This window comes from Nicotiana tomentosiformis, chromosome 5 (genome assembly GCF_000390325.3).
Source record: "Nicotiana tomentosiformis chromosome 5, ASM39032v3, whole genome shotgun sequence".
Taxonomy (NCBI): domain Eukaryota; kingdom Viridiplantae; phylum Streptophyta; class Magnoliopsida; order Solanales; family Solanaceae; genus Nicotiana; species Nicotiana tomentosiformis.
The window spans coordinates 102,995,079-103,007,319 of NC_090816.1; the positions used below are offsets into that span (position 1 = coordinate 102,995,079).

The following is a 12,241-nucleotide window of genomic DNA, read 5'->3' on the forward strand; positions in this document are numbered from 1 at the left end:
TGGAGCCGGTGGCTATTTTGGATTGGCAGGTTCGAAAGTTAAGGTCAAAGGATATATCTTTAGTGAAGGTGCAATGGAGAGGTCAGTCTGTGGAGGAGGCCACCTGGGAGACTAAGCAGGAGATGCGGAGCAGATATCCACGCCTATTCGAGACTCCAGGTATGTTTCTAGACCCGTTCGAGGACGAACAGAGTTTAAGAGGGGGAGGATATAACGACTCGGCCGGTCATTTTGAGAGTTATAGCCTGGTTTTCCCCATTTCTACTTCTTTTTGTGTTATTCAGCTATATTATGTTATATCGAGTTAGTTGGTTCGGGACCGGAGTGGTTTTAGAGTAAATTGAGACACTTAGTCTATTAAGTAGAAACTTAAGTTGGAAAAGTCAACCGGATATTGACCTATTTGTAAACCATCTTAGATTTGAATTCTGATGGTTCCGTTAGCTCTGTTAGGTGATTTTAGACTTAGGAGTGCATCCGGAATGTGATTTGGAGGTCCGTGGTAGAATTAGGCTTGAATTGGCGAAATTGGAAATTTGGCGATTTCGATCGGCAATATAAAATTTGATATCGGGGTCGGAATGGAATTCCGAAAGTTGGAGTAGCTTTGTAGTGTCATTTGTGATGTGTGTGCAAAATTTGAGGTTATTCTGACATGGTTTGGTTGGTTTCGGCATCGGTTGCCGAATTTAGAAATTTAGAAGTTCTTGGGCTTGAATATCCGAGGGAAATTTGATGATTTGATGTTGTTCTGAGTGATTCGAAGGTTCGACTAAGTTGGTATGTTGATATATGACTTGTTTGTATTTTTGGTTGAGGTCCCGACGGCCTCGGGGTGATTCCGGGTGGTTAACGGATATGTCGAAGTTGTAAAATGCAGCTGAAGCTGCTGCTACTGCTATTTTGGCACCTGCTGAAGAAAGAGTCGAAGGTGCGAGGCCGCTGGTGCGCGTGGGGAGTTTACAGGTATGGGCAATGCTGGGCTAGGCCGGTTTCGCAGTTGCGAGTTGGAGGTTGCATCTACGAGCCCGCAGGTGCGAAACCTGGGGCGCAGATGCGGAGAGGGGAATGCTGGACAGGCTTCGCAGATGCGGCGCGCTATGCGCAGGTGCACAAGCGCATGTTCGACGAGTTTGCCGTAGATGCGGAGACTGGGCGGATATATCTTTAGTGAAGGTGCAATGGAGAGGTCAGTCTGTGGAGGAGGCCACTTGGGAGACTGAGCAGGAGATGCGGAGCGGATACCCACGCCTATTCGAGACTCCAAGTATGTTTCTAGACCCGTTCGAGGACGAACAGATGTTTAAGAGGGGGAGGATGTAACGACTCGGCCGGTTGTTTCGAGAGTTATAGCCCGGTTTTCCTCATTTCTACTTTTTTTTTGTGTTATTCAGCTATATTATGTTATATCGGGTTTGTTGGTTTGGGACCGAAGTGGTTTCAGAGTAAATTGAGACACTTAGTCTATTAAGTAGAAACTTAAGTTGAAAAAGTCAACCGGATATTGACCTATGTGTAAACGATCTTAGATTTGAATTTTGATGGTTCCGTTAGCTCTGTTAGGTGATTTTGGACTTAGGAGTGCAACCGGAATGTGATTTGGAGGTCCGTGGTAGAATTAGGCTTGAATTGGCGAAATTGGAAATTTGGCGATTTCGATCGACAATAGAAAATTTGATATCGGGGTCGGAATTGAATTCCGGAAGTTGGAGTAGCTTCGTAGTGTCATTTGTGATGTGTGTGCAAAATTTGAGGTCATTCGGACGTGGTTTGGTTGGTTTCGGCATCGGTTGCCGAATTTGGAAATTTAGAAGTTCTTAGGCTTGAATCCGAGGGAAATTTGATGGTTTGATGTTGTTCTGAGTGATCTGAAGGTTCGACTAAGTTGGTATGTTGATATATGACTTGTTTGTATTTTTGGATGAGGTCCCGACGGCCTCGGGGTGATTCCGGGTGGTTAACGGATTTGTCGAAGTTTTAAAATGCAGCTGAAGGTGCTGCTACTGCTATTTTGGCACCTGAGGAAGAAAGAGTCGAAGGTGCGAGGCCGCTGGTGCGCGTGGGGAGTTCGCAGGTGTGGGCAATGCTGGGCTAGGCCGGTTGCATAGTTAGAGTTGGAGGTCGCATCTGCGAGCCCGCAGGTGCGAAACCTGGGGCGCAGATGCTGAGAGGGGAATGTTGGACAGGCTTCGCAGATGCGGCACGCTATGCGCAGGTGGGCAAGCGCATGTGCGACGAGTTTGCCGCAGATGCGGAGACTGGGCGGATAAGTGAGTTGCGCAGGTGCAGCTCCTTGGACCGCAGGTGCGGTAGCGCGGGTGCTAGTAAATGACCGCAGGTGCGAGAAGCCTGGGTAGAGGGTACATATTGCACACTTAGAGAATTGTGGTGCATTCTTCACCATTTCTATTCAATTTTGGAGCTTTTGGGAGAGATTTGAAGAGGGAATCAAGGGGGTTTCATTGAGGTAAGTTACTTGAGCCCTAATACTTGTTTAAATGGTGATTTTCCGTTGTTTAATCATTGTAATTAGTGAAAATGAGGGGTTGGGGCTTGGAATTTTTGGAGAGTAATTTAAGGATTTGAAGGACGAAACGATGTTGGATTTTGATGAATTTTGTATGGTTAGATTCGTGAGTGAATGAGCTTTCTAGTTTTGTGAATTTTGTCGGGCCGGGTTTGAGCCAATTTCGGGTTTTGGCCTAATTTTTTAGTTTTTCTTGTGGAATTCATTCCATTAGCACGTATTGATGGTATTTTACTGATTGTGAATTGATTCGGAGCATTTGGAGGCTGAGTCTAGAGGCAAGAGCATTGCGGGGTAGAGATTTGACCGGTTCAAGGTAAGTAATGATTGTAAATCTAGTCCTGAGGGTATTAAACCCCGGATTTCGTATCATTTTACTATTTTGAGGTGACGCACATGCTAGGTGACGGGCGTGTGGGCGTGCGCCATTAGGGATTTGTGACTTGGTCCGTCCCGCAGCAACTGTAAAGTTGCATATTTTGTTGAAACTATATGATACTTATATGTTTTAGAAAGAGTTTCTGTAAATTGGGCTGAATGCCATATTTGGGCCGTGTGCCAGTGCTGTTTGGACCCTTAGGGGCCTTTGCTTACTATCCTCTCATTGTTCTCTAAAAATCTATACTCAGTCATGGTTATACTTCTTTACTGCATAACTCAGTTTTATGACTCTATTTTTATGCATATAAATGTTGTTTTGGGTAGAATGCCCTGTTTTTACTGAAATGCCAGAGTGGCTTGAGAGGTTTATGATTGAGTGAGGCCGAGCGCCTGATTTTTGAGGATGAGTGTGGATCGGGGCTGCCCGCCTGCAGCATACTTTGTTGTTATAACACATGAGTTGTCCGTGCAGCACATGAGTTGTCCGTGCAGATTATAGCGCTTGGTCTGAAGGAGCCCCTCCTGAGTCTATACACATCCCAGTGAGCGCAGATACCTACTGATTGCGAGTGCCGGGTGCCGAGTGCTGAGCGACTGGGAGGCATGGGTGATTGTGAGGTATGCCCGAGTGGCAAGAGTGATTGTGAGATATGCCCGAATGGCAAGAGTGATTGTGAGGTTTGCCCGAGGGGCTATTTATGATTTCTTCATTTTTGCTCACCTTTGCATTTTTCCTCTATTTGAAAAACTATTGAAAAACTATCTTTAAATGATTTTTACTGGAACGGGTTTAAACGAGATGTTTTGATTCAAATCCTGATTTTAAAAGCGCGTGGTATTTTACTGAGATTTCCTGATATCAACGTTATATGCTTTATTGCTCGTCACTACTGCTCAGTCTTTATTTAATGTTGTTACTTACTGAGTTGGCATACTCACGTTACTTCATGCACCTTGTGTGCAGATCCAGGTGTAGCTGGACACGGTAGTGGTTGCTGATTGTTCCGATTGCAGATTTTCCCGGGAATAGCAAGGTGGCTGCCTAGCGATCGCAGCCCTGCTCTTCTCCCTCTTATCTTCCTTTAGTTGTATTTAGCTATTTTGCAGACTGAATTAGTCTTGATATTGTTAGACAGATTGTTGTAGATGCTCATGACTAGTGACACCCCGGTGCCGGGCTTTTACTTCCATACTTTTATTTTGATTGGATATCCTTTACGAAGGTTTTTATGTTAAATAACATTGGAATTATCTTTGAAATGAAAATATCGGTTTGTTTTGGACATGAGTTGGCTTGCCTAGTTTCACGATAGGCGCCATCACGACAGGGGTTAGTTTGGGTCGTTACATAAACATTTATGCACATATAGTTCTAATGTGACACTTGAGCATCAAGAGTTGACTTTACTCATCAAGGAAGCTCGCTCTCTCATGTAGGTCATTGTGGATTCTAAAGTCCTCCTCTACTCTCCGGTTGCCTGGATCACTTAAGAAACTTAGCACTCAAACCAAAGATTTGTGAAAGGTTCACTCATCTCTCTCAAAAGAATGTCACAAGTACTGCTTCAAGTACCATAGGCTTGCCCTTCATGTAGATCGCCACTAATGTAAGCTCACTCAGCTCGAGATCAAATCGGACTTCTTTCGGGATATAATGAAGGCTTTTTGGTTAGGGTTGGATACAATATGGTTGAGTTGTTACAACTTCCTTAAGCACTCCATCATTCATTTCTTGGCTCACACTTTGCCAATTCCTTGAGGCACTTTATTTTCCTTGGGGGACTAAAGAGACTTAACATCACTCTTTCTTGATCATTACATTCATATTTCTCCATGTTTGGGATCATTGCCTTTCTTTGAATCCCTTCAATTCTTCTACTTATTCATTTTGTTGCATTGTTTTTTTGTTCTTTTCTTTTCTTTGCATTTTCTTCTCATCATTTATTTTTCTCTTTTTTTGCCTTGATACCCTTTTTCAATTTCCTCGTATCTCCCCCAAACTTACATTTTTAGCCATTTGTTTCACATGAGTGTTAAGGAAAGCTCGGGTGCCAAGAGAGGGCTATAATAGAACGAGTAAAGGCTTGTAACATAGTTTTCAAATGAGAAAGGCTAAAGGCTAGAAGAGGTTGACTTGGGATGACATCATTGGTAGGCAATAGCAAACTCAAACGGTCCAAGGAAATCCTACAATCATTTCTCAAGCGAAGCAAAACTTAGAATTTCGCCTTGAAACACATTTGGGGCAAGTTCTAGACTTTTCGCACGGGTACTTGGACTAAAAACAAAGAAAATCACCTCTCACGCAATTGGATTGTTAAAAAGGACAGAGTTGAGGTCCTACAACGACCACATTCAAGTTTGAAAATCACTATGGTTCAACTAAACCACTTGATGGTTGTCAAAGTCAACACAAGAGTCACAAAGTTACTAACTAGAGCTATTTATTTCAAAAACCTTGTTTTTACGCATAAGCACGTAGTTAAGTGTGTTGGTACCAAATGAAGCACAATTGACTCTTTGAGGACGACTCAATTAGGTCTTTTTATTCATTACTACTACTATTATCATCTAAACACCAAAAACAGACCCAGTCCCTTAAGAAGTTGTCACGCCATCCATCATTGGGAAGAGTCACCCGGTTCACAGAAAAACTACCTTTGGAAAGAACCGTGGCATTAAGAAAACCAAAGGCTTATTAGTCTACTAAAACATAAAAAGAATCTACTAAATTAAACATTAACTAATAAAAAAACAAACATAAAGAAGCTACAAAGTAAAAACTATTGAAAGCATAATGAATATACATAATGAGGGAGAAAGAGAAGATATATACATAATGATAGAAGAAAAGGGAAAATAGTATCAAGTTATTATAGTGCTGGATAAGTCAGACAACTTTGCAGTGGCTGTCTGCATCCAGTTGTTAAGGCTTGCCAATGTATGGAAGACTCGCAGCGTAGAAAGTGGAGCAATAGGCATGGGCAATGGCTTCAAAGATGAGGTGGAACCTATGGCAGGAACTGCAGTGGGAACTGAAGATGGTGGTGGAGGCATAGCTACGACACTAGATGAAGGCTCGGCCGAAGTGGATGGAATATCAACTGCCTCTGCAACTACCACTGATGGCTCATCAGACTGGCCTGTGGTGATAGACGACTGACCTTTTTTCTTAGGGCTGTGTGCATCCATCAGTGATTACCGTGAGAAACATTTCTTTGGCCACACCTTTGTATCAAAATCCCTCAGCTCTTCCCTCGCATCTGTGAGATACTCTGTAATAGTGTTGGGATACGGGTAGGATGTGCCAGCTTGCTGAGCGATCACAGAGATGTTGGCGGACATCACGACACCCACATTGATAGGGTACCCATCCATGATGGACGCAACTAGAACTACCCGAGGGATCGAGAGATAGGTCTCATTATGTCATGGGTCCAGTCTGTTGCATACAAAGGTCTGCCACCCCTTTGCTTCAAAGCTCAGATTACTCTTGTGAATAAAAACCCCTGTCGTGATCCATGGTGGTGGTGGCCCAGGAGCTGCTAGAATCTCTGCTAGCCAAGGACGAGCTGCATCCCCAAGTGCACATTTCTGTAAAAACTCTATGGGCTCGACATCGTCAAATCCTAAGTATGTTCAATGTGTGCTGATCAAATTGCACATTGAGATTTCTCACTTTCGTCACCTTTGTCCCTTTCTTGATATGCGCCACATTGGCGTAGAATTCCCGGACAAGGTACTCCTTAGCATCCATCACGCTCTGGGTAAACCGCATCCATCCTTTGCATTCTTTAAACTCTCTCAATACTTCATGGTTATACTTCTCCAGATCTTTCAACTAAAACTGTCGCTCAAGAGTGAGCGACCTCACTGGCCACCAATCACAGAAGCTGGAGAAGGCGGCCAAGCTGACAAACCTGTCCTCCTATACCTCTTTCTTATTCGACCTTTCAAGGTCGAAAACTATAGTATCTCCCCCCTGCCATCATTGGGGGTGTCCTGAACCGATGCCTCTAGTGCCTCAGGGACAGGTGTAGTGGAAGGCTCAGAAGCCTGACTAGCACTTTTCGAACCCTCGGAAGTGCTATGTGATGTGGATGACTCGTCCCTGAGCTGATACCTCCCTGGCGGCCTTGATTGGAAAGCCAGCTGCTCATGTACAGAGGTTGAGTTGCCCTCTGATGCTTCCCTAGATGGGGCATAATAACTAGTCTCGGAAAGGTCTGCACCTCTCCCTCTGCCGACTGCTATTTTCTTTATAATTTCATGTTGTTAGGCACTAGGTAAGTGTCTCTTCCCTCGTCCCCAAGAAGGGTCACCCATTCCTTTCGAACTATCGCCTCTGCCTCTAGATCAAACCATTTTATATTCCAAGCAAAGACGATTGTTAGTTGTAATTCAAGTTCAGATATACAATGAATGTAAGGACACACGAGAAGATATAGTAAGTAACACAGTTGAAACATGCTTGCAGGGTAGGGATGTGCGGTCCGCACATTTTTCATTGTGGCTGCAGAAAGGGCCTTGCGGACCGCATAATTTTCTTTTGCGGCTGCATATTTGGATTGCGGTCCGCACATTTTGTCTTGCGGCCGCAAATCAGATACCACAAATATGCCAACTCTCTGATAACAGAGAATTAGCTGTTTTGCGGCCGCAACCTGTTTTCTGCACACCGCACATTTTGTCTTGCGGCCGCACATTGAATCACAAATATCATCCTTCTCTGAAGTCAGGAAAAGAGTTGTTTTGCGGCAGTAATGGAAATTTTGCGGCCCCGCACAATTTTCCTTGCGGCCGTAGACTCATGAATAATTAAACTTACCTAGAATCAACTTTTGCAGACCGCACAATTTCTTGTGCGGTTGTAGATTCCAGCAATTACGAATAGGTCGGCAATTTTATCTAGGGCTTGCAATTTTTTTGCACAAATATTTACATGGAATCAATGTATAAGCATGAAAACCTATTGACCCATTCCCCCTAGAGCATTTACCAGTGGACCCACTACAGATTTACCCCACAAGTACGTACAATTAAACTCAACAGACAAATGGCCTAAAATTTGATTATAATCTAAAAATTAAAATTAAAGATTAACAAGATTGTGAAACATACCAAGTGAGTAAGTGTGAAGAAATGAGTGATCAACGGTTGCTAGACGCATGGGCAGATGATTTAACACGAGATTTCAAAATTAGTGCCAGTTTTGTGCTTTGAGAGGGAAAATGGCAACAGTAGCCCTAGCCCCTCTATTTATACTTATTGATATTTTGCCAAGGGAAAGAGAAGTGAGTGCGACCGCAGAATTCCAATCGTGGTCCGCACTCTGTTACCCGAGGGCTTGGTTTCCCTTTTGTTCTGCGGTCCGCAGAATTGTGTGCTGCCGCAGAGCACCTTCTGCTGCAACAACCATAATTGTGTGGTCCGCACAATGCAACTGCGGTCCAAAATTCTTTCAACACTTAACCAAATTTCTATCCACAATTCTTGTAAAGCACACTCATCCTTACAACACACTTAAAATGTTGTTAGCACGAAAATAACACCTAACTACAAAAGAAACAAAGAAAAGAAAAAGAAACATGGGTTGCCTCCTAAGAAGCACCTGATTTAACGTCGCGGCATGACACAAAATTCCATCAGTTGAAATGAATCACCGCCAGGACTTGGCCATCTCCAACATTTCCCAAATAGTTCTTCACCCGGTGACTATTGACTCAGAATACCTCATCGTTTTTGTTCTTCAAGTCCAATGCACCAAAGGGTGTCACACCCACAATTTCAAAGGGACCACTCCATTTAGACTTTAGCTTTCCGGGAAACATCTCCAACCTCGAATTGAACAACAATACGAGATAGCATAAGCATGATACCGGAACTCATCCAATTCATTCAAATATGTAACCCTCAAATTAGCGGCTACATCCCAATCAAGATTCAACTTTTTTAGAACCCACATAGCTTTGTGCTCAAGCTCCACTGGAAGATGACAAGATTTTTCGAACACCAACCGGTATGGAGACATTCCGATATGTATTTTGTAAGACGTCCAATAAGCCCATAATGTATCATCAAGCTTCTTAGACCAATCCGTTCGATTAACATTCATTGTTTTGGACAAAATACTCTTTATCTCCCGGTTGGAGACTTCCACTTGATCGCTAGCTTGTGGATGATAAGGAGTCGTGACTTTATAAGTAACACCATACTTGCTAAGTAAAGTGTCGAAAGCCTTGTTGCAAAAATACGACCCCCATCGCTTATAATAGCCCATGGAGTACCAAACCTTGTGAAAATATTCTTCTTCAAGAATGCCACCACACTTCTTGTCTCATTGTTGGGTAGAGCAATGGCCTTAACCTATTTAGAAACATAATCAACTGCGACCAAGATGTAGGTGTTTCCACAAGAACTCACAAAAGGAACCATGAAGTCAATACCCCACACATCAAAGATATCAATCTCTAAAATAATAGTGAGAGGAATTTCATTCTTCTTCGAGATTCCACTGGCCTTTTGACATTCATCAAATCTTTTCACTAACTCACTTGCATCCTTGTAAAGAGTGGGCCAAAAGAAACCGCAACTTAGCACTTTGGTCGCCGTTCTTGCTCCACCATGGTGACCACCATATGGTGAAGAATGACAAGCCCCAAGAATTTCACCTTGCTCTTCTTCCGGTACACATCTTCTAATCACCCTATCCGTGAAAATCCGGAAAATGTATGGTGCATCCCTATAATAATCTTGACAATCCCGTTTGAGCTTCTTCCTTTGGTTTGAAGAGAACTCATCCGGGATGATTATCATCACACATGAGCTCCAAAGGGATACTCCAATTAGGAGCGGTGATAATGGGAGTGGTTGTCAACTTGAACTTTAAAAATTCAAAGGCTCTCATGCAATCATCATTGAAGTTAGACTTAGCATCTGTCTCAAGAAGTTTGCACAACGGGTTCACCACCTTAGAAATGTTTTTGATGAAATGTCGGTAAAATCTCGCGTTGCCTAAGAAACTCCGCACACCTTTCACCGAAGTTGGAGGTGGAAGTTAGAAATCACCTCAATCTTTGCCTTGTCAACTTTAATTCCATTCTTTGAGATCTTGTGGCCAAGGACAATGCTTCCTCGACCATGAAATGACACTTCTCCCAATTGAGCACCAAATTCGTTTCTTCACAACTTGCCAACACTTTATCTAGATTTGCATGACAATCATCAAAGGAATCCCCAACCACTGAGAAGTCATCCATGAAAACTTCAAGGTAGTCCTCCACCATGTCCGTAAAGATAGCCATCATACACCTTTGAAAATTCGCCGTTGCATTACATAAACCAAATGGCATCCGCTTGAAGGCGAAAGTACCATAGGGACATATAAAGGTTGTTTTTTCTTGATCCTCTGGAGAAATAAAGATTTGGTTGTAGCTCGAATATCCATCTAGAAACAATAGAAAGCACGACCATCCAACCTATCGAGCATTTGGTCAAGGAAGGGAAGTGGAAAATGATCCATCCTTATGACTTTGTTGAGCTTGCGATAGTCCATACACACTCTCCAACCGGTCACCGTTCTTGTAGGAATCAACTCATTCTTGTCATTGGTGACCACCATAATGCCCCCTTCTTTGGGACACATTGAACCGGAGAAGTCCACGACCTATCGAAAATGGGGTAGATAACCCTGGCATCCAACCACTTGATAATATCCTTTTTGACAACTTCTTGCATAGCCTCATTGAGTCTTCTTTGATGTTCAATAGATGTTTTGGTTTCCTCCTCCAAGTTGATCTTGTGCATGAAAAATGCGGGGCTTATTCCACGAATATCTACCAATGTCTACCCAATAGCCTTCTTCCTCGTATGTAGCACCGCCAATGTAGAATCTTCCTGCATGTTAGTCAAACAAGAGGAAAGAATAACCGGCAAAGTAGAACAAGGGAAGAAATTCATACCGAAGATGTGGAGGAAATGGCTTCAACTCCAAGGTTGGAGGATCTTCAATGGAGGGTTTTGTAGGAGGAGTTTTCCTATTTTCAAGATCCAAAGATATTTTTCGGGGTGCATAATTGTACGACCCCATTCCTTGCAAAGAGTTCACACATTTCATGAAGCCATCCATCTTGTCATCATCAAAGTTGAGCAAGACGACCTCCAACATATCACCAACATTCATTGTGGTACTTGTATCATCAACAATAACATCGGTCACCAAGTCCACAAAAGAAAACACTTCGTTGCTATTTGGTTGCCGTATGGACTTGCACACATGGAATACCACTTTTTCATCACCCACCCTGAAAGTGAGTTCTCCGACTTCCACATCACAAAGAGCCTTCCCCGTAGCAAGGAAATGTCTTCCAAGAATAATCAGCACCTCATAATCCAGTTCACAATCAAGAATGACAAAATCCGCCGGAAGAATGAATTTATCAACACGAACCAAGACATCTTCAATCACTCCCAACGGTCTTTTCATCGTACGATCGACCATTTGCAATCTCATAGAGGTGGGTCTTGGTTGCCTAATTCCCAATGTCTTGAAAACCGAATAGGGCATCAAATTGATACTTTCCCCAAGATCACAAAGAGCTTTGGCAAACTCGGCACTTCCAATTGTAAAAGGAATTGTTAAAGCACCAGGATCTTCCAATTTAGGAGCCATTGAGTACACAATTGCACTCACTTAATGAGTGACATTGATAGTTTCAAAATTCATTGACCACTTCTTTGTCACAAGATCCTTCATAAACTTTGCATAACCGAGCATTTGTTCCAAATCTTCCACTAATGGCACATTTATTGAGAGACTCTTCATCATTTGAATGAACTTTTTGAATTGATTCTCACCATTTTTCTTGGCGAGCCTTTGAGGGTAAGGAGGTGGAGGCTTAGGCAATGGTGTCTTAGCCTTTTGCACTACCGGCTCCAGTATATCAATAATGTGACCCCTAGACGAGTTCACCTCCTCTTGAGTCTCTTTCACATTATCATCAATATCAATCCAAACTTCCTCATTTGATTGCATCATATTTCTCGGGACCTCTTTTTCTTGTACCACTTGCTCATCATCCACAAGTTGCCTTTGACTTGAGGTGAGTGTATTCCCACCTCGTCCACTTCTTGTAGTAACGACCATGGCATGCCGTATTGTTCCCACACTTTGGGTTCACCACTGTGTCACTTGGTAATGCCCCCTTAGGACGAGAATTTAGAGCTTGAGAGATTTACCCCATTTGAACTTCTAAGTTGCGGATCGATGTGTTGTGTGAAGCAAGTTGGGCATCAGAATCAGCATTCATTTCCATCATTTTCTTGAACATGTTC

General features: G+C 43.0%; 1 protein-coding gene across 1 annotated transcript; it reads right to left on the reverse strand.

Annotated features, from left to right (window-relative positions):
• Window positions 1–10,753: 10,753 nt before the first annotated feature.
• LOC138892914 (uncharacterized) lies at window positions 10,754–11,579 on the reverse strand. The gene is made up of 2 exons (XM_070176671.1): window positions 11,232–11,579; window positions 10,754–10,804 (listed from the first exon to the last, which is right to left on the reverse strand). Exons 1-2 carry the CDS (start codon window positions 11,577–11,579, stop codon window positions 10,754–10,756), a joined length of 399 nt encoding a protein of 132 aa, XP_070032772.1.
• Between the last annotated feature and the right edge of the window lie 662 nt (window positions 11,580–12,241).

What these genes read in the sequence shown, in the direction of transcription:
- LOC138892914 (XM_070176671.1), bottom strand. Translation starts at nt 11,579, where the DNA reads ATGGCTCCTAAATTGGAAGATCCTGGTGCTTTAACAATTCCTTTTACA. An exon ending in AGGCTCTTTGTGATGTGGAA is followed by an intron (nt 10,805 to 11,231) that starts GTCGGAGAACTC and finishes ACTAACATGCAG; the next exon opens with GAAGATTCTACATTGGCGGT.